This window comes from Scomber japonicus, chromosome 11, assembly GCF_027409825.1.
Source record: "Scomber japonicus isolate fScoJap1 chromosome 11, fScoJap1.pri, whole genome shotgun sequence".
In the NCBI taxonomy this organism is placed as follows: Eukaryota; Metazoa; Chordata; class Actinopteri; order Scombriformes; family Scombridae; genus Scomber; species Scomber japonicus.
In genome coordinates, this window is record NC_070588.1 from 18,665,685 (window position 1) to 18,689,010 (window position 23,326).

General features: G+C 38.2%; 1 protein-coding gene across 2 annotated transcripts in view; it reads right to left on the reverse strand.

Annotated features, from left to right (window-relative positions):
* Positions 1–485: 485 nt before the first annotated feature.
* The window catches only part of LOC128367752 (glypican-6-like), an 89,321-nt gene continuing 66,480 nt past the window's right edge, over positions 486–23,326 (reverse strand). The window contains exons 7-10 of one of the 2 annotated variants that reach the window (XM_053328384.1): positions 22,275–22,304; positions 3,876–4,012; positions 2,650–2,825; positions 486–1,765 (exon numbers count right to left, since the gene is read on the reverse strand). In XM_053328384.1, coding sequence (XP_053184359.1) covers positions 1,560–1,765; positions 2,650–2,825; positions 3,876–4,012; positions 22,275–22,304 — 549 coding nt within the window. In that variant the 3' untranslated portion in view covers positions 486–1,559. The remainder of the gene's footprint in view (positions 1,766–2,649; positions 2,826–3,875; positions 4,013–22,274; positions 22,305–23,326) is intronic. The other variant, XM_053328385.1, reaches the window with a different exon arrangement.

A 23,326-nucleotide genomic window follows, 5' to 3' on the forward strand; every position in this document is an offset into this window, starting at 1 on the left:
AAGTACTACAGTGCACATTTTAATGACTGTTTTATCCAAACCGTACAGAATAAGCTTTGGCTATTTAATAACACACACAAAAGTGGCACTTTATGGAACTTGTCTTTGTTCCTGTATATGCAAATCCAGGATTTCTGGAACTTGTGACAAAATCAAATTTTTGTGGAAATACTTCTGAGGAGGCAGCAGAAAAAAATTATAAGCCCTAATGCCGTAAATTAATATAGAGATTACAGCACAGGAGCAGCAAGACTTCATTTGGTGATAGTGATTTTGTACTGAACGGATGTATTCTTCCTAGTGCAATGTGCATGTACATTTAAACATATACAGAACACTACTTTACTGTGTATGACTTCCTTTATAATGCCAGTAGTATCTCATTATTGAGTGTCTTTGAATGTAGGTCACTTAATGCAGAACACACTGGATAACCACTCACTTAATGTAGACATAAACCCTAATGACAAAGAAACAGACATGTAATAATGTAAGTCATTCTTTATACTGTATATTAGTGATATATTAGAATTTGTTAAGCCCTCTCAAACATGAATGAATTGATTGCACACCAGGCCGTGCACCCCACAACAACACAGAACCAACATGACTATCTTGGCACTGCTGTATGACGGTAACTGCTCCGTAATAATTCTGTCCAAGTTGTCTACTCCCATAGCCAAATCTATAAAACCAGCATGATATGAAAATATTTCGCAGATAATTAATTTGTTGCGAGGCAAATGAGTATATAAAAATGTCGGTCTTATCGCTTTTAACAAAGTGTGAGTTTAACACATGAGCACAAGGAGGCTGTTCAGCCATTTGAGTGAACAGCTAGGAGCACAGCAGATCCATGATCAACCCATGATATACTGAAACCTAAAATCATACCAAACATCGTGTTGACTTTACTGTAAAACAAAAGATGAGATTCAGTGGCTGCATCTAATTTTAAAAAATGTTGGCATGTGATTTAATGACAATGGAACAAGGAACAAATTAAAACTTCAATTAATTAAAAGGTGGAAACATCATGTTCCTGATTTTTTCTGAATTAGATCATTATCCTTTGTATTTGTTTTAAAATATAATATTCAACATAGAGTAAACATATTGTGTCTCTTTTAGATGAATCAATAACCACATTCTCAACATTGTTCAACACACAAACAAATTTTGCTTTAAAAAAACCCTTAAAACAATCAAAGTGCGTGTTATATTTTTCCACACGGAGACCTACATTAATACCTGCAATATGTGCAAGAAATACTTTTTCTTTTCAATCTCTGAAGCAGAGTTTGTTGGCATCTGTGTTAGATGGTGAAGTGATGCCACAAACGATCAAGTCTACGGATGGCACTGCATGATCTTTGGGAAAGTGGGAAATCATGATGCATGACTGCTCTTTTTTTCAGAGCAGACTTCTCTAGTCTCGAGGCTGTCAGCCTCAATACTGTTTGCTCGACTGTAGCTCCAATCTGCCTGAATACAAAAAACTGCAAAAGGAAAAAAAAAAAATTAACCCTGCTGTCCATGTTTAGCCGGCTCCTCCAGCATTATCTCCATTGTCGGTAGAGTGCCAGGGTTGAGAGGGCCAGCATGGTTGGCAGGGCTACAGAGGGTGCACAGAGCAGGGCAGAGCCATGCACAGGGCCGCTCCGGTCGGCTTCCACTACTGGGGCTTCACTGGCAGCAGCGTCCATGTCTGTGGGGTAGACCTCTGTGTAGCCGCTGCCACTGCCCGAGCCACTGCCTTCATCGCCTGCAACATGATAACAAAACACAAGCAAGACTGAGCATGTTTCTGAAAATGTAGTGTTTTGTTTGTATAGTAGCTTAACTTTTATTTTTTATTATATACAAAAAAAGTGAAAAAGTAAAATAGGAAACATTATACAATATCAGTCTGACATTTGTACTTTCTGTAATCCCAATGTGAGTACTGAGCAAAACATTTTTCCTTTGATGGTTAGGATATTTTGGAGGGTAATAAAAAGGAATAGTTTTTCCCTTTCTTGCTGAGAGTTAGTTGAGAAAATGTATATCACTCTCAGATCTGTCAGGTAAACATAAAGCTACAGCCAGCAGCGAGCTAGCTCAGCTTATCACAGAGTCTGTAAAAAGGGGGTAAAAATGGGTCTGTTTCTGTCCATAGGTAACAAAATCTGCCTAACAGCAGCTCTAAAGCTCACTAATGAACATGCAGCACAGATTACAATTTTATGGGTGGAGGTTTTGCCTGTTTACAATCTTTATGCTAACTTAAGCCAACGTAAACATAAGCATGTGAATGGAGATGGAGTGTAAATGGACACTTAATGTGCTACTAGTTCCACGACTGTCTTCATCAGGGTTTCACAAATCTTGATGAAGACTTTGGATTGTAGGCATTGTTGTTTACCGCACACTTCCTGTGTTGGGTATTTACTCCTTTAGTGACTCCTATGGTTTCACTGATGCTGATTACCTCTGCCTCATGGTTAGGTATCAAAAAGTAGACAGCTTATCAAGGTGAGTGACAAGTTGGAGCATGAATTTGTCCAGTTAGGGCAGGGAAGGTGAAACCAAAAATACATTTTCTAGCTAAAGAAAATAAGGCACATGTTATCTTGTGTGCCTGTGTGGGAAAATTGCCAAATTGCTTACTTGAGTCCTGAAAGTAGATGTCATTGCCATTATAGGCATTTTTCAACTTGGTGGTCATCACCCTCAGAGCCATGATCTGCTGACGGATTAAGGTGTCTGGGCGGGTGATGTCCACACCCACCTCAGGGTTATTCACCTGGTTGGTCAGTCCATCCTTTTGGACTTCAGGGAAATACCTTTCAGATTGAGAAAAAAGGAAAAGGCTTGTTAAAAGGACAACAAATCTTGTGAGCGCACAGTAATCAAAATAATATTTATGTCAACCTTATTATGAACCCTGAGCTTTCTGGTGTGCAAAGAATTATCATAATGAGAAGTCTTAAGACCAGAGAAAAAGTAATGGTTAGAATACACAAGTGTTTTCATTTTTGGTTCTCACACAGCATGTGAGAATAGTTCTGTGAGGATAAAATGATGTTGGAACAATGAACATTTGACCTAATCATGTTGAGCAATGTTCTGACATATTTGTGAGATATTTCTCCAGGGAAAACATGTCAGCTGCCTGTGATCCTATTTGATATGTAAGAAGCAAGTCATCATGTGAGGGCATTCCACAAATCGTTCTACACAACAGCATTTGTTTCCCATAAGCCCGGGTCACTGTGGATACTAAAAACATCAGAAATCTCTGACAGACTTATAAGAGGTAACATTTAATGTCCTTGACTAATTTCAATTATTTTATATTTTTTTATTTTATTTTTTTTATAGAAAACAGAAGTCAGATCCCATGTGTGGTCAAATTATTAGTTTTAAGGTTTATTTAAATGATTTAAAATATGAATGCTGAACATATTTGGATCATGCTGATGACCTCGGTAATAGCTGCAGGCATGAGGAACATTTGCGCAAACATTTTCCTTGAAAATAAAATTGAGATGAACAGTGAAGCACTGTGCTGGTTGCACTAATAAAGGACAATGAAAATACTATTTTATCCACAATAATGAAATCAGCAGCAAAGCATATTCCACCATATATTAAAGGGTGTATCCACAACGACCCAAAAATATTTGAGGGATCATGAGAATCCCATATGTTTAGCTGACAAATCGCTGTCAAAGAATGCCAAACTCTTGCACTGTTGAGTCTAAATCTGTAAAATAATCTAATCCTTAATTCTAGGATTAGACTGATTAAAATGGATTGTGTTGAACAGACTTTGGACTTCTAAGTAACCTTTTAAATCAGCCTGCATTAGCCCCTGGCACCGGTAACCTTACCTGCCCTTGGTGTGTCCATTCCAGCACTCCTCATCACTGGCATTTCCAGCGGTCACTCTGTCCTCGATGCACATCACCTCAGGCAGGCCAGACCAAAATTTCTTGAACAGTTTCAGTTTTCCTTTTATGTCAACCACCTAAGCAAAGACAGGGAATGTTACAAGGAAGAAAAGAAAGCCTTCTATAAACACAAATGAAACCAGTGATTCAGTGTACATATTATATGTACTTTATACAAGAAATAATACACTAAAAATGCAGAGGACAGAAAATGATTTAAGGTGAAACATTAATTGGTTGCACATTTGTAACCACTTTCAAGGACATTATTTCTTCGAAGGTTGGAAATCAAGTACAAAAGATAGCACATAGTGTGAACAATGACTTTTCTTTTAAGTTAATAACAACCTGCCCATACACCCCCATTCTTCCAAGGTTTAATTTTCCTTCAACTATTAAAGGTGTGCATCACGAAAAGTAAGACCATGCAGGCTTGCAGCAATACTCTCAGCTTGAATGTCAGACTTAAATGCTCCTTTGCATCGCAGCCATGTGACATAGTCAGATATCGTTTCTCGACTTGAGCCTGTTGAACTCCAATCTTTCATCAAACACACAGAATTTGACATATTTCACTGAAGCTGAGGGAAAAGCTGATAGCAGCAGGTTGGCCCCATTATCTTTTTCCGTCTGACTTGCTGTTGGCTTACGTGAAATTGTAGTGAACCTGAGCAGAACATGAAAGGTGCTGTACTGACTGTGTGACGCTGCTGTAGGCCTCCACACTGCTTTTGATGTGTTAATCCTGTCACACTGATGCCAAGGCACTTCAGCAGCTCTGATACTGCCCAGAGGGTCAAGGCTGTACTCAATGCAAGAGATTGACTGGCAATGTTTGACTAAACCTCACATGTTAAGTTTAGCTTAACAAGTGAGAGTTTTTCTCAATTAAACTGGAAATGAGAAACTCACATTTTAGTGATGCAAATACCTGAAAATAGATAATCAGTTAAAATAAGTTATTTAAGGTCCTCCTCCACTCTTATTGTTATTTCTTTTAGATGAGTTTCACTGACTGACAATAGAAAGCGATTTTTACATTCATCAGCCAAGAGTGGAAAGTTTGTCTGTGTTCACCTTAAATCTGAGTTTAAACAGTGCACCTACAAGCATGGTTTGTGACATCACAACTAGTTTGAAGGCAGTACTGATCCAGTATGCAACTTACTGTACACAAGTGCCCAGTAGTTCAACTTTGAAAAAAACAACAATATTTGCATATTCATAGATTCCATTTTTTTGGTGAGGTGGAAAGAAGAGGTGTAAATTTCATATAATGATTTTTTTTTTGTAGAAAAACCATATCAAACAAATTGTTATCCCAAGCATAGAATTTGTATATCTTAAATAATGCCTGTTATTTGTCTTTAAACACATAACAACTGTGATGAGATGACTAAGTAGGTTTTAAATCTTTGTGATATTCTCTAACTGACACATAAAGCCGTACTGAGGCAGTCAATGTTTAATGCTTTCCTATTTCAGCCAACCATTACCAACATATAGTCTTTGCAAAAACATAAAACTCCCCATTGAGAACACTAAAAGCAATCCACTGGGGGAAAAAAGTACCCAATGAACCCGAAACCTCAAATGTCTGATGGTTCAAGGAGGAGAGTTTCAAGAGCCGAGGAAAAGACACGCCTTCTCTCAAAATGATATATATTCCTAAGGGAAAAGTCAGCCCCTCACTTCATTGCGCATTGCCCATGAATAAATAATAAGAGCGCAACAAGAAACCCTGGCATGCAACCTGCTGCAATGTACACTAGATGGCACTATGTCTTTGAGAAACAGCTGAGCGGAACCGCTGAGAAAATGATAGTGAGGAAATCAAAGAGAGAAAATGCATTTCAAACTGGATCCAATTAGGTTTACTTTGTTTCCTTTCATATCAGACCCAAAGTCCACATGAATGTTCACATGTGCTCTAACACATAGAGTCTGCCTTCCATGGAGACAGGTGTAACTAGGAAGACTAATGAAACAGTTAATTACACAAAAATCTAGTGTGTGTGTGTGTGTGTGTGTGTGTGTGTGTGTGTGTGTGTGTGTGTGTGTGTGTGTGTAGAGCAGAGGTCCTCATTATAATCAGCTGCCTATAACTAACATGGTGGATAGTCATTAAAAATCACAATGAGGATCACACACAAAACTCCTCCTCACCTCGCGTCAGGATATGACATTATTTGGTCTTGATGACATCCTAATAGATGGCTATTACCTCTGTGTGTGACAGCTATTCCTGATGACATTAAAGGTATTATTAGTGATTAGTGATACCTGTGGTTCTGTAATAACTACAGTTGATAAAAGCATCGACTCACTGGATGTGCAAGTAATGATTATTTCTATTAGATTACTTCTTGCACAGGACTACGTGAACTTGAGTAGAATATCAACAACATTTAAAACATGAGCATCTTCTAAATTAATTGTACCTACTGTGTGCAGGAGAAACTACATATGACAGATGAATGGAGAATTTGTTTTCCTTTATCCCCCCACATACAGACATACTGCCACAAATACTCACACTTAGCACATGAGAAATGTATCATGGTGATGTTTAATATTTCAGATAAGCTGAAGGATTTTGTTCCTTTATGGCTTGATAAAAAATGCACTGTTACAAAGCTAGAAAAAGACCACTTGTTATTACCTAATGATTTACCAAATTACATGTTTTGGATACGATGTTTCAGTTCATACAGTAAACAAAAAAGCACTAAAAAGGACATAAGATATGAATATATTTCTACACTACTGCCTTACTGAAAAAGGCTTATACATGGCTGTACATGGCCTTGCTCTGTCTGTTTTATGCATCACATCATCTATATTTTAGCTTTTCTTAAAGGCATGATGTGGTATATGGTGTTTCTTAGAATTTTGTGGAAATGAATTCCTGAAAATGCTTCAGAAAGAACAGTAATAGACGGTTCTGGTTCACGTCAAGGACAGTGAAGGCTCTCAGACACTTAAATAGTATTTAGAGAGTCCAAGGGATTTGTGGTTTTATTCTTAACAGTACTGAAAAATGATTACATTAAGAAAAAACAAACAAATGCTAGTAAATGTAGTTGTTTAAAATGTGGAAGTGCTAAAGGTTTCAGTGGAGTTTCACTTTGTACAATATAATGAAGACATTTAAATGATAAGTCTGGTGTTAGTCTATATTTTCTTATAGAAAACAACCAAACAAAACCAAAAATGTGTTAATTCGTTTCTCAGTACTTTACAACTGTCCTGTTTGAGGGTCTCAGCTTCAAGTGCAGTCCAGTGTGACGCACAGACAAAGGATCAATTCACTGTTGTTATTTTTTTTTGGTCTGTTCTTGGGATTTGAGAGTGAAAATATTGAACATCATGACAGCTATTCTTTAAAAGTAGTTAAATAAGGAGATCACTTATTCACGATGAAGTCCCCATTAAAAGGATGCATCAGTTTAAAGGATGAAAAACTGCAGCACGGTGTAGTTTTGCCCTCTCTCCTTTTCTCCTCAGCCATATTTTTTTCTCTTTTTTCCCTTTTTTCCCTCTGTTTCCTTGCTTCCTGTCATGAACCATATATTACTTCATTGTGTTTCTCTCTCGCTCTTCCCCTCTCTTTGGTCTTTCTCTCTGTTACCTCAGTCCTAAGTGAAAGTGAAGGTTTCATGGCTACCTGACCCGAGATCTTATACAAGAACTTCTATTCTGAGGATCTTTGAGAATAAAGCCTCTGGTTTCTCTCTTTCTCCCACTGTGATATAAAGGTATATTCCCAGTTGTCTCTGGATTCTTCTTACAACTGTCCTCATCCACCTATCCTCCATGTTTTCCATTCATATATATTGAGTACAACCACTACAACGAGTTGCAGGGCATGATTGTGATTGCTTAAATTACACCTGTTTTAATAAACATAATTCGATCACAAATTGAATCACATCCATCAGATTGATTGTTTCTTCAGGAACAGGAAAACAGGAAGTTTACTAAACAGCACTAAACCACAATAGAGAAGATTAATTCAGCAGTAAACAGCACTGAAAATAGCCTGTAATCTATGGCAGCTCACACATATTAGCCTGTCATGATTCAAACACAAGCGTATCTTTAAACTTGCTATTTTCACCACAAATGAAATCCGCCCAAACATATTAGATATACAGTACAATATTTACTCACTGTAAAAAGTAATTGGCTAACTCAAATAGACAAACATGGGCAAATGTTTGCAGAGAATAATTATTTCCAAAAACAGCTGCATGAGTCAAACAAACAAATCTGAGTGTTTACAGACACTTAAAATATTTCTTAACAATATTTGTCATAAGCCTTGTGTATGTGCGTGCAACTTAGTGCACACAGGCAGGTCATGAGTCTCTGTGGTGGCTCTCTGCATGCATGCTAACAGGGTGGTAGCTGGTTGCCACCTTTCAGCTTGGCGTAGACATGTGGAGTGAGCTGTACTTGGACCAGTGGTTTTCAGATGCCCTTGCTTATTCTCAGATCAAAAGCTGACGTGTCACTGGCTTTGAAGCTGCAGTCACACTCCTGGCAACAGCACAATGTCAGGAGCCTAGGCGCTTATCTGGCTGTGGGATGATGCCCTGACGCGCTATCTGCCTTTCAATAAAAAAAAAAGAAAAAAGAAATATGTGGCTAGACTATCTCTCTAACTTTTAGTCTGACAACACACACACAGACACACAGACACACACAAACACACACACACTGCCAAAGCACTGCCAAAGCTGACCTACAGTGATCATTGTCTCCCCTGGCAGCTCTGCCGGCTGGTAAATCTCCCGTTTTTTTCCCTCTCACGAACACAAAAAAATGCTCATTGGGTGTTCTCTTCTGTCTCCTGCTAGTTAAAACACTGCTATCTTGTTAAATTAACAATTTGTCCTTTTTTAAGCTACCATCTGGGGATGTCATCCCTTCTTGACACTGAGTATATCCCTCTGCTGTGACTCTGAGCTAAATTAGTGCATGTTCAATCTAATCATAGACTCGGCAGCAGGTCTCACCACTAACCCACAAGGGGCAGTCAACTCCTCGATCAACTTATTTTCCCTGGCAACTGCTCCTCCTGTCTGCGTTAAAATAGTTTTTCATTTGATACGAATGCAGTATTCTTCCTGCATCTCAATTACAGAGGTCAGGGAGTCGGTTCCGCTCATACCAGACCTCTGGGCCATGCCATAAGTCTCTCCCTGACCAATGACCGCTTTGAGGACAGGCTGAATAGTTTCTCACAAGGAGGAAGGCCACAGCAAGAATAACTCTGCCTCTTCATCACATTCTTGATAGTTATATTGTTGACTGAGCTGATCCTAAAAACTAATACACTCTCCTCTTAGGCTAGGTGCACTATGTGGTATTGCAGCCAACAGATCAACAGCCATAGTGTCGAGTAACAGGGTGCTGAGGCCCCGCTGGTGTGTGTCCCCGAACATGGCTATTTAATCTAGTGTCTAACATGGTCTAACCATAAACAGGAGATTCTCTCAACCAAGACCTGTAAAGCACATTCAAAAACATTGGTAAATATAATTTTGGCAAGCCCAAAGAACACCAAGAAAAATACCTCAGTGATAGTGGTGGTCTTCGCTTTGTCAGGTCTTTTGTGTTAGCCTTTTGTCCTTGTCTGGAAACACTCATCTCAAAGGTGACTTGGCTGTTCTGCCTAGAGCAGGTAACTACCAGAGTGCATATAGACGTGGACTGTTTTCATCCAATCAATATCCATCAACAGAGGGCAAAAGCAAACATGTTTCCCCTCTGTGACTTCACAATAGATGAGACCAAAATGGCATCGCCCAGCTGTTTATCTTGCAGTGTTCACACAGATGGGAATACTACACCAAAGCTAGTCATGTTTAGAAAACAGTACAACCACATGCAAACTAAAATGTGGTTTGATATGACAACGCAGTGGTGTTTTTTGTTCTCCACTGCCGCATTCACCGTATAAGCCATTTTTAGCACCATTCTGTGGGCAATTGGACTTTCTTTAACTCACAGCTGGAGCCACCCTCCTTGTTTCCCTTGATTACAACTGATTATGTCCTGGCATAAATCTGCCACAGCAGAACACTACAAGATGATTTAACATGGACGTCTGAACAAAGCCTCAGCCTGGGCAGCGCATATATCTTTCTTATATCTCCTGGTGACAGCACTGTCAGTGATAGTGCTGTGAGATCGTTATTACACTGCTTCTGGGGAATGGATACTTGACTTTAAGTGAAATTCTATTGTTATTCAAAACTGCCTATTAATTTGCATTTGTGTTGACTTTGCTACCCAGATTTTTACTAGCAGCAGAAGTGCTGCAAGCTCTATCTCAATGGTGTATCTGACAGGAACTGAGGACAAGAGGCAGATACTATTGAGGCAATAGACAAAAGTAATGAATATGTATCACTATCAGTGTTACACATGCTGTAAGATTTAAAAACTCCTGCCTCAAAGACATACTGTGCTGTATGCACAAGTATATTATAATGGCTTTGCTGCATACTGTCAGATTTAGTTTTGATTCTATACTAGTTTTGAACACACTGGAGACCCAACTTTATTTCCAACTTTCAAAACTGTTGTAGGAGAAATAATTCATCATGTCTTTAATTTAATGTGATGGCAAATCTCTGTGTGCCCTGAAAAACAAAGAAAAGAAAGTGTTGGCTCCAAAAATAGCTGAAAATATTTTGAGATGAATAATTGCCAATTAGCAACTTACAGATTAATTTGATCAGGCTTGATCACCAGCGAGTATTAGAAGTATTTAGAAAATACAGTGATTTAAAAAAAAAACACGGGGGGGGGGGGGGCATTGGTGGTTAGAACAATGCATCATTAATCAAGTCAATAAACACATGTTGGAGATCAATCAACCTTAACTGGCCTCTTGCAAACTGAATTTTTGTCCATACAGCATTTCACATGAAAGGTCTCTACTCTCATAAATGACACACTGCAGTATGTTGTTTTGCTTTATGTTGTATTTACATACTGTCAGTGGGCAGTAGGTCATATTGAGAAGCCTGTTTTACATAATACTGCCTCAAACCATTCGCTCAGTCCCAGGGTAACTGCACACTTAGGCAATATGGTTTATCATGGTTAGCAAAATTTATCACACAATGATCCCACGGTGAAGAGGAATGACAGAATATTGATGAAACAGTGGTGAGTTTGTGCTTGTGATTCGCCCAAGGCTATGACAGGAGAAGTTTGAAAAAGGGAGATGATTAAAGGGAAGCTATGCTCTGTGGAGAACAGAGCAATCATCAGTAGGCCTGCTCTCTCCCTGCTGCCCTTGTTCCCCAGAGAGGCAGGCAGCCTAGAGTGTAATGGGGCCAATGTACCTCATTAATGTATTGACAGATATGAAAAGTAGCAGAGCCTCTATGGCACCAGCATTAGTCCGTGTGCAATAAGGGACTTTAAATGGAATGATTCTAACTAAAAGAATAAATAACACTATTTAACACAGATTGAACAATCACTGATCTTTTTCGTGAAAAAAATTGTGGTGCTGGCATTATAGCAGCTGGTTGACTATCATTTAGCCTTAATAGAGGGATGAATTATAACATTCACACGTTTAATTATCATTATGATGATAGCATATGAAAACATAAAAGCAATATGATAGTAGATAATAAAGCAATGGAAATCATTTTTCATTGCATAATAAATGAAAATTGAAAATGTATAAACAACTGCAAAAAAACCCAGAGCATGGCAAAAACAACAACTGGTTGAATGGTTTCTATCTATTCCAGAAACCTTACATTTACAGTTTTCAAGTGTCTCACATCCAGAAGATGCAATTAAATGTGCAATTTTTTTTTACTCGTCTAACAAAGAGCAGCATAATAGCTGATCACACATAGTGGATTACAGTTGACATATCGTAATGAATGCATTTACAGTATGTCAACTGCTTTTTTTTAAATTTATGAAGCATTACTGTTGTATATTAAATACCTTAAATGTCTTTTTATCTCTAACAGGATTCCTGAGAGATTTATTTTATATTTTTTGAACATATATATTTTTTAATTATATTGATAAATCGAAACAAATAAACTCAACTTTAAATTTTTAATTATGAGGTCTGCGTGTAGCCATCTGGTTAAAACACATAGCACAAACCTGCAGCGTCTGTATTCTGTTGCCTTGTGAATGACAACAATGAATGACAAGAGTGAACTGTGTATGATAAGTATTCATCAGTTGTTATACCTTTTGGCTCAATGCAGCATGTGTGATGTCTTTATCTCACTACAGAACCAGGAAGATACAGCTTTGGTGTCTGCAACCCCAGTTCACTGATAGTCTTGATTGTGATGTGATGCTATGGGATACATCTTTGTGCATGTTCATCAGACATACTATTGAATTATGTCTTATCTCCTGACACAAAGATGATGGTTATGTGATGAAACAGCGTTCTACTTCCTATTTACATGAATAAAAAGGGGTCTCTGTCAAAAGGTGAGACTTTTTACTTATGCTTACAGCCACAACTGTGCCTGCTTTTTTTAAAAAAACTTGTGTAATACATTTATAAACAGACCTGGTTGCGCTCATCTGCTTGTGTGTGCAGTATTGACTGTACAGCAATCTGCCTTGTAGTGTGCATCTGCATGGTTATACACCCACACGAACTGGCCTTCTTAAACCTTTTCTTTGTTATTGGCTGAACGCTCTTTTCAAGGAACATCTTACTCCTCGCTCACACAATTACATACATACATACTCTGTCCTCCTTTCTTTCTCCATCTGTATGCATTCATGTCTTGTGATTTGCATGTTTTTCTGCCTCTGAAGCTGTAGAATCTCTATCTGTGGTTGCTGGCCACCTGCTCGACACCCTTTGCTACTATTATTATTATAAGTTATATTTTTGTTATTATCGGTCTTGGTATTGTTGTTGTTGTTATTGCTGTGCATCGCTATATCTGTCCCCCTCTCTCTCTCCCTCTGTCTCTCTCAACCCAACCAGTCAAGACAGATGGCTGCTCACACAGAAGCTGGTTCTTGAGGTTTCTTCCCGTCAAAGGGGAGTTTTTCCTTGCCGCCCTTGTGAATTGCTTACTCATGGGGGAATGTTGGGTCTCCCTAAATTAAAGGGTGCAGTCTAGACCTTCTCTATATGAAAAGTGCCCTGAGATAACTTCTGCTGTAATTTGGCACTATGTAAATAAAGCTGAAATTGACTTGGCTTTTACAACAGGAAGCTACCCAGTGACCAGTAACACCCAACTTGAAATTTATGCTTATCACCGCTACACACTGGCTCCAAGAAAAATTTAATTTCTTCCTCAATAAGTAGTTTACTCAGCCTAATGTGCCTCTTGTTGACAATTAAAATAGTTACAATAAATACATTTAAAAGATACTAACATATTGGGAATGTTTGCTGCATGTTCACAGGTGTTTTGATCACCTTCAGCCATGTTGATTGCTCATCCTATATCAGCATCCCCTGTTTTTCCAACTGACAAGCAGTAAACCCATTACCAAGCTTCAAAATGTCCCTTGATGTTGTGTCATACCATGAGTAAATGATGCTTCTGCTGGCTGTTCTGAGACACTAATGTGAATGCTTGAAAAAGAGGACATACAGTACTATGAGTGTTCTATAGGGACAAACCACGCAGATGCAAATATGCCAATGCCTTAAGGTCTCTGCCCATTGTGAAATGTAGAATATCAGCATGTGGTGCAATGGCACAGCTTTTCATATTTCCAAGAACATCAGTGTTCATCCTTTGAAAAGAAAGTTTTTTTCTCTTTCAGATCACAAACAGTAAACTGAGCTACAGTATGTGACAAAGATAACCGTGCCTTGACGTCTTGCATGCACTTTGTTTTGCTCTTTCATGTTCAAAATCAATTGCAAAGACCACCCACTATAGTATAGTGGTGTGACTAGTGTGCACTACACAGGTGGTTGGTTGAAAAGGGAACTGATCATTCATGTGTTTAAAATGTAAGAGAAATTGACCTTTCATAATATCTATCATCCAGTCACAAATGAACCATTTAAAGTCCTGTTTGATCTTTTGCTTTCTTCACATTTCTCTGCCAAAAATGATTAAAGTGTTAGGATTACACACAAAGTCAGAGCAAATCATTTCCAATCCATTTACAGGTGGTGCTGCGATGATGATTTAGTTAAACGTGGAATTTGTCAGGTTATCATTTTCTACAGAAACATATTTATGCTTGGGTACCCCCTCACTGAGGAAATTGTTAAATTGACCGTAAAATGTAATAGTACACTGAAGGACCATGCCACATGTGCACTTTTAGACTATTTATTTTTGTGTGGTCTAAGAAAAAGCAGGAGTTTTGTTAGAATCTGTGGAATCTACATAATTGCATGGCTTGGGCAAGAGTCGGTAGATACAACAACACAGAGAAAGGAACTGTGGATAGGCCCACTTTACTTCCATTAAACTGTATCCAAAACAAGAATGTCTCAGTGGCTTGACATGTTCCTGGACTGCACAAACATAATGCCAGGGTCAAGATTTTGGGAAAGACGGTGGTTGTGCTTTTTCCTGACAACTGACTTCACAAACCACATACGGATGTTTTACTCAGTGTTTCCTACTGAACATGGTTCAAGAATAAGAGACAGAAAAGAATGTGTGCATGAATATTCAATTTTACTTAGTGTTAAGATATTGTAAGTTATCCATGTACTGACTATAGTGATGAATAATTAAAAAGTTGGCAGAGAATAAAAGTAATATTGCAGTTTCTATCACACCATATGTAGATAAAATTTAGTATGCTGCTGGATAGACTGTTCTGGGCATCTTGCTGAAAAATGTCCTTTTTGCATCTTACATTCATTTATTTATCTATTAATTTAGTCACACTATTCACACACACATTCCTAATCAGAGGTCATGGCAGGCTAGTTGAACGGTTACTGATTGAAATGAAAAGAAAAACACTGAACAGATTGCTGGTCCATGACAAGACAAACACATACAATCACACCTAATACAGTACACCTGTGGTAGAAGCAGTGTACTGACCTACATGGCATGGTGGTAGAAAACGAGAACACTTAAAGGGAAAAAAGGCAAACATGGTGAAGACTGGAATTCAAGTGCAAAACTTTGTAAGGCAGTGATTGTAAATTGATCCACCATGCTGCTACCTTGTCTTTGTGAAAGGACTAACCAAGAGTCTAGTGACTGCCTCTTTCTGAATTGACTATCTCCCTGCTGCTAAAATGCACCTGGGCAAGATGGTGTGCAGCAGACCTGAGGATATAACAAGTGCACAGTCTTGTTATACGGCACACTACATTCAACTTTAACTGTATGTCTGACTCAGAAACTCTGAGGTGTATCTACAATTTCTTTGGCTTCCTGGTAGATGTGTTCTATACATGAATGAATAAATCACTGACAAAAATAGAATTATACTGACTCTTCATTGTCACTAATCAGGTCAGTAGTTTTTAGCTATAGAGCTCCCCTCACCTGAGACTGAAAGCATGATATTGCAAAATCACAATGTAGACACTGTGATTTTTGGCCCCCATCGCTTACATTGAAAAAGCATTTGAAGGGGCTCTTTTAATGGCCAGTATGAACAGAAGGAAGAAGGAATGATTACAGTAAGGAAAACCTCTTTCAGTGTCAGCTCAGTTGTAAGACACAATACTACAAAAGACACAAAAACAGTAAAAATAAGATAACTTCTATGCCGAACTGAACTGTACTGTACCAAACATAACAGTTAGAACTGAAGGCAGTTGGAGTCAGAACTGAGCAGTGCGGTGAAGTGATCACTTAGCAAAGAAAAAAGTGAACAAACTATAGGATATTTTCATATTTCACACTTATACTGTCTGGAACAGTGATTTTCAACCTTTTTGGCTTGAATCCATAAATGTGAAACCACTTGTGGCGCCACATCACAAGTTACTTCTCTAAATTGCACTACCGGGGTGTGTTTTGATCAGGCTAAAATGCCAAACGTAAACTGTACAGAGAGGACGTAAAAAGGCTTGCTATGATTGATCCAGAGCCAGTAATGAGAGACGACATACAAGAATCACACAACAGCCGTTTAGTGTAAACAGGAAGTGAAGTAGAGGCACGGTTACTGTGACAATCACAATCAATACTGGCACAGACTTCACACATTAGTAACCTAATAAATATTATCTTTCCTTTTCATATATATATAGGGGGATGTTTTTTTAGTCTTTATTATGAATTTAGATGTTCATTTTAATTATAAGAAATAATTCAATAATCACCCTGTCATTTAGGATGGGCCAGGCCCAGGCCCATTAGGCCCACCCATAACGCCGCACATGGTTTAGATCAAGGTAGCCAGGTTAGGTCAGTGATTCACTGGTGTGGTTAGTGACTGTTAAAGGCAACTCTGATTTGTATTTTTCCACATTAATCATCACAAGCCAATTGCCTATCACATTCAGAACCTGTAGTGAGTGCGGTAGGCACCAGGGGTTACTAATATGATTTCATTTGGTACCAGGGCCAAAAATAAATAAATGAAGTTCTGTAGTTGAACTATTCATTTATTTATTGCGTGCTTTGTGATGAAACATCATTTTCTGTCTTAAGTGATTTTATATTAATAACTCTGAGGAAGCTAAACTATGCAGAATGCCATGAGAAAAAGGGCAAAGGCATGACAAAACATAGAAGAAATAAACTGGGTTTTTTGCCATAATCATTCCTCCTGTTCATACTGTCCAAAGAGGATCCCTTCATAATGCACTTACAATGTAAGTACATGATGATGGGGACAAATTCCACAGTCCTCCTTCTGTGCAAAAATGTGTTTAAAAGTTTATCTGAAGCCTATGAAGCTTCAGGTGTCTAAATGGGTCATATCAAGTGATATCTTTCAGTGTTAGTCTTTTTAGTGCCAAAATCCCTCTTTTTGTTACTAGCTATACTTCCACCACAGCTGAACAGGGAAACACTGTCCTACGAAACATATAAGCTCATATACCTAAGCTTTAAATAAACTTTTAAATGCATTTTTGCACAAAATGACTGAATGGACACTTCTATTTTGGCTCTCAACATTTGAAGGGGATCTGTTAATGGCCAGTATGAACAGGAGAAATGATTACAGTGAAACTGTCTTTCAGTGATCATGTGGGTACCTGACTGTTGTTTTAATACAGCCTTGAAACATTGTGAACCTATCCTTTAATCCTCATGTGGTCCTCGGTTGTAACGACTGTGAGTTTGTTTTCAAAAGTGTCCTGCAGATTGAATGAAAATTATTATATTATAATATCTCTAATATTTTGCATGTTTTGTGTTTTTTGATTACAAGCAGGGCTTCAAGTCTGAAATTGCTGTGGTGAGACTAACTTTAGGGTGTATGCCTGAATACATGTTGGATACTGTTGATTGTGGACTTTGGTTTTCAGAAGTGTTTACTTTATCCAACGACACAAAAAATGTTTGACATGGTGAGACGGAGAAAGACAGGGATAAATTATATCTGTGCGGATAAAAGGGGAGCTATAATTTGTTTACAATTACAGTTTTTGCATCTGGTGTATAGTCACAATAATCAGCTTCTACACAGAACAACAAAAATATTATTTCTGATTTTGAATATAAGAAACAGGTTACATTTGTGATGGATAAAAGGACTAATCAATCATCAGCAACTCAATTGTATTTTCTCACATTTTGTCTCTACTATTACTAGAAGCATCAGCAAGTCCTTGTCTAATACAACAAAATTTGAGGTCCAAGAAAAAATTCTTGAAATTCCAGGATTTTTTCTGGAAAATAGTGCAAAAAGTGACAACAAGTGTTATCTATATACATAGAAATTAATTGGCCTGAAGGAGTTTCTGAGTTTATCGAGTTGGCCATTGCTGACTTGGGTTTAATTTTTTGGAGGGAAGAGCATGTACATGTAGTTGGACATAAAGTTGTGGGTCAAATTATTCATTATTTGATAAAAATTGATCTTACAGGCTCGTTTTGTACGGTCTTGTCCTGCTTGTGTCTTTCTCTCATTGTTATTGGTGCAATACTGATAAATTGTGAACTCTGTATTACACAAGGAGGACAAAAAGCACCAATAAAACTATACTAAATTGAACTGCACAAAAACTTGTTACAAATGTCAAATTTAAAGCTTCACCTCTTATCTAAAAAGCGCTTCTGAGCCTGACAGTCTGTTGTGCCTTTATCCCCTCTTTGGACTTTCAAATCTCCATTTCTCTCAGAGCTTTGAGGGTGTGTGCTCTGACAGAATGTCAGGCAATTAAACAGTCATGGCTCATTGAGCTGGAGGTGGAGTCGCTCCTCCAGAAATGAATGAATGCCCTCCCTGCCATCCCTTCCACTTGCAAAGTTGGCGCTAAATCCAGAGAAGAAGTTCTTATCAAAGGACACTTTAAACTACTGTCAACTTTCACAAGCCTGAGCAGTGTCACTGTCACGGGTAATTATTCTGTGCCAGAATGTAAACGAGGACAATGTGTGGGACAACAAAGATGTGCTCTCCCAGGGAACCCAGTCATGTCCCTGCTGCAGGATAAACAGTTAAACGCTGCCACACTAATGATTGTACAAAGCAGCTGCTAGATGAGACTAACACTTTTACACCTGTTTGTAATGTACTGCACAGAGGCATGACATGAGGAAAAAAATAATAGCAGTAGTTTCAATTAAGACATCCATAATGACAGAAAGCATTTGGGTAAAAACAAGAGTTACTATGATTTCCTGTATTTGAGTGATATTTCATAATAAATCAGGTAAATCAGGCCTCCAAAGACTTGTAATTGGCACTGTTATGATCCCTGGAAAAAATGTGCCAACACCAATGGTTGCAAACACCTCTCGCCTCACAGATACTGGAAAAAATATTTTACAGTTTTATACAATACACAGTAAGACAAGCTGGGACCCTTTCATAAAGACTGTTAACAACCAACTGATGGGGGGAAAGGGCCGGAGGGATTTCACTGCCTATTGTCTAAATCAGTCATTACTTTTCTAATCACTAATCACCTTTCTTCAGGGAATTTACAGTAGATTACATGCCAAAACAATGGTATATTCTCATGACACCTCAGTCAAATCAACTCTAAACATGTGGACCTAGTGACCTGCTCAGCAATCTCTCTAAAACTGCAGAAGTAAACAAATGAAAAAAATGGTAATTCACAAATAGCTAATGCCACCACGGTGAACAATGAATCCTGTTGGAGGCCTCATTTGGCCAAAAATTATGACCAAACTCAAGTGGCCAAAATGATTTTGGCATATTGTAGTCACACTTGTACAATGTCCAGTTATGATGCAGACCATCTTGTGTGCAGTGAACCTTCACTGATTCTATTTGGTTGAGTGGCTTACTATACATGCATATTTCCTGACTCATTTTATTACACTTCTATAGTCAGTCCAAATGCTGTTTTTGAAGAATGTCTACTAAGAATATTTACTACTGAAATATAAAATACCACAATTTATAAAATGAATATTGTATCCTTCTGTTCATTTCGTCTGGGGTTTTATGTGGCTACCGTAATAAAAAATGTATGCGTTAAGATTATTTCATGTGAATAGCTACTGTATTTCAGCAGTCAGTATAAATGTGTCTGTGTGCTGCAGGACAGAGAAGAGTATATTTCTTGCCTGCTAGTGGAGCATATTTACAGTCTGTGATGTCCACTACAGGATCTCAGTAGGAATACAGTACCAGTCAAAAGTTTGGACACACACTCCCATTCATCTGAATGAGAAAAATCTGCCGAAATGTTTGACTGGTGCTGTACATCAAACTCTCAACATGTGACTAATATATAAAAATAGCACAGTTTGCCTAACATGAGTTTCATTGCTATTATCAACATCCAGTGTTTTGCAGTCTAAAATTTGGCAGCTGGCGGTAAGCTGCAGGAGTGAGTTGACAGCAGATGTGTGTGGTATCTGGAACATATGGCCTTAACTGACATAATTCAACAGCTGGAAACCACACTGCCACCACTTAAGTAGTTTAATATTTTTGCTACATGACTCGTCACACTGATGACAGCTGTATTTCACTGTCTGAACATAACTTTTGCCACCTTAAGTAGAGAATAGCAAATCATAAGCAAGTTACATAGTGTTTAAGGGAGACACAAAATAAAAGGAAAAAAGCCTGTTTCCATTGCCTTTATCATTCTCCTATGAATGTCCTACAGTACGGCCAAATAGGGGGGCAGATAATAGAGGGGTGCGATGGCATGCAGTAATTTCAGTTGGCTGCTTCTTAACCACTCAACCAGCAGGACCCCACTGAGTTAATTACTAATTGACTTCATAAAATAGTCCTCAGTGAGGTTAACCTTTGCATGTTTACAGATGCTGCATGACTTTAGTTTGGCAATGCCTTCAGTATTTGACACTATTTCAGAGCTCATTATCAGGAACTTAATGTAGCGGGACTACAGCTGCTGTTTGTTATTTACCATTTTTATATGGTTATTAAAAGTTATTATATAACAACTGTTTCGATGCAAGTTTTCTTACTGACTTTACAGTTTGGGTGCTGTTAGAGCTAGTATCTAGTGGCAGTTGCATTTTAACATACAGTATTTCCACACCTCAGCATTTGCCTGCAGTGGTTGTGGCATGCTGTGTTACTTTACAAAATAGCTGACAGCTAAATAGACAAATGTGGTAAAATATGGGTGGATATGCAGTCTCAGTCATTTCAGTCAAGTGAGTTTCAGGCATGTTTTTACCACTCACAGGGAAAATATAGAGACATATAAATGTTAAAGTGACTATAATCAATATTGTTGTATTGACAATGGCTCACATGATCAGTTGTATGTAAGTGGGGTCACCTGTAGTGCTAAAACTACAGAGAACTGTCATTTGATTCTGCAGAATCTCCCCTCAGGCACAGGGAACCTTTCAGCATCTAACTGTAACTTTACTGTCTTGGTTCACTCTCACCTATCTCATTGACCTCAGTTCCAGATGCAGCCAACTGTTTTCAGAAAAAGGCCTGATAAACCCACTGCATATTGCCCACACATTACCAAACAGAAAGGACACAAAGTTAGCCACTAGCTTGTAAAATCTGTCAAGCATTTAGCAACTAAAGAGCCACATAGTTCCCACAGAAATTAGTGGACACAAAAAAAACAGATCTAATTGCCTTAAAATTCGACTCTGTATCTGTTGAATGTGTAAAAAGGTTTACAGTTTGCCAAAGGTGATCAAATGTAGTGTTGAGTTTACATTTTGTTTTGGCTCCCCCTAAAAATTATTTTATTTTTTGTTTAATGTATTTAATTATAATAAGTACTTTGTCCAGCCAAATATGCATCTTGTTGTTTGTTATTTGAAATTACATATTTCAAACGCTTACTGAAACAGATAACTGATAATATAATGTACATTACATTACAGTACATTACATTACATTACAGAAATGTCACGATTAGCAGCTTCCTGTAGCTGCTATGATTAGCGTGGATTCCTTAGGCAAATGGATGCTGATAATGTTACTTCCTGCGCCGGTACACCGGTCTTGTATATCAAATATAAGCTCTTGTCACTGAGTTCCATCTTGTGAGATTCTCCTAGCAGGCTAATTGCCCAGTTATTCATGAGCAGTCTGCAGCCCCCACGTCACTGTGCCATTAGAGCAGATGCTGGTTGCAGCACTCCCACATCAGCTCTTCACAGTTCTCGCCTCTCCCAGCTCTGATAAAGCAGGTCACCTGCTGATTTGCTGATTTGCCTTCCTTGAGTTGATTCTATTAGCTAAGGCAATAAGGATTTTAGACCGGGATGTCTTTGGAATAGATATAGTAGTCGAGGAAGGTTCGTGTTGGGTCTCCAGAGAGCTGAGGACAACATGGCATGTGTTCAACAATCCGTGTTGTGTTAGCGACTTGACTGCGAAAAACTGACAGCTGATGCTTTGATGGCATAATACACCCCTGCAGCAATTACCAAGGTCTTAAGAGTTCTAGCATTACACCCCCTAATAAATTAAAGACAAATACGGCGAATTCAATGAGACTGGGTGATATTAAATCCTATGAGGGATGAAAACAAGATTATGACTGACACTTAACACACCAGGTGTTGCATGCCACTGGGATTTACATGTCACAGTGCTTGTTTACAGTAAATATCAAATGCTAAGAATAAAATCCCATGCCTCACCAACCACACAATATTGAAACTTCATTACTACTTGCACTCATAATGAATGAAATAATAAACCAGACAATAGTTTCAGCAAAATCAACTGAAAAGAGTATAAAATTTTGAACCTTACACTGTGTTGCATCGCATTCCAAATGATCCTCTGGTTTGCAGCATAAAGGCAGGGAAACAGAAAGTCTTAATTAATTCAAGTGTAGGTGGAGGATTGGAGAATTGTTGATGGACATGCAAAGCTAAAAAGGCAGATGCTGTATATAATACATCAAAAACGTACGGAGAATGAATTAGATTGTGCAAAAACATAATTAGTATTGAATAAAACAAATTACTCATTTATTATTTTGGGATCCCAAGAGCCAGATGGCAAAAAAAAAAAAAAAACAACCTAAATTGGCTGCTTTTCAAATAATTAATTAATCAACGTAATAACTTAGTATTAACCTGTCACAAAGCACTGAGACATTTGATTTAGTATTTTTTCAACACTGTGGGCGAGACTGACAACCCATTGTTTCGCGAAAAACGATTTAATGAATTTGGTACTTTTGAAAGGTCACTTTAAAAAATAATGGTAAAAATTTGATTTCTAATTTAAAAATATACTGCAAATACTAACACAACTGAGATACAATTTGCAAAGATTCACTTTCAAAAGGGCTAGAGGGGAGAAAAGAAGGGCACTGTGTCTGCAAAGGTAATCCATGATGAGAACTGTCTCTCAGCTGAATTGGACTGTCAGCTCCGTGTTAACCTTTACCCCAATGCAGCATTTTAGGTTTCAAGGTTGTTTGAGATGGAAATCCATGTATCAAGATCCAATCCAACAAACAGAAGGCTAATCTGATGGAAAATATAGGTTTGCTTTACGGCAAACAATTGATATGGTCAGCCTCGCAAAATCTATCTATCTCTCCTTTCATCCTTTTCTTTTCTGTTTGCCAAGTACACAGAGATGAGAAGGGCCAATGAACGCAGTGCACCACACCGTCCCCTGCTCTCTTGGGGTGATGCTGTTGATTCGTTAACAAACACAAATCGATAGAGGGGCCTGAATGGAGGACAAGTACAAAGAATTAATTTCCGGCTCCAGGGGCTTACGATGGCAAATCACCAGCTTTAATCAACGGTATCAAGTGAGAAAGACAAATGATGTTTACACTGAAG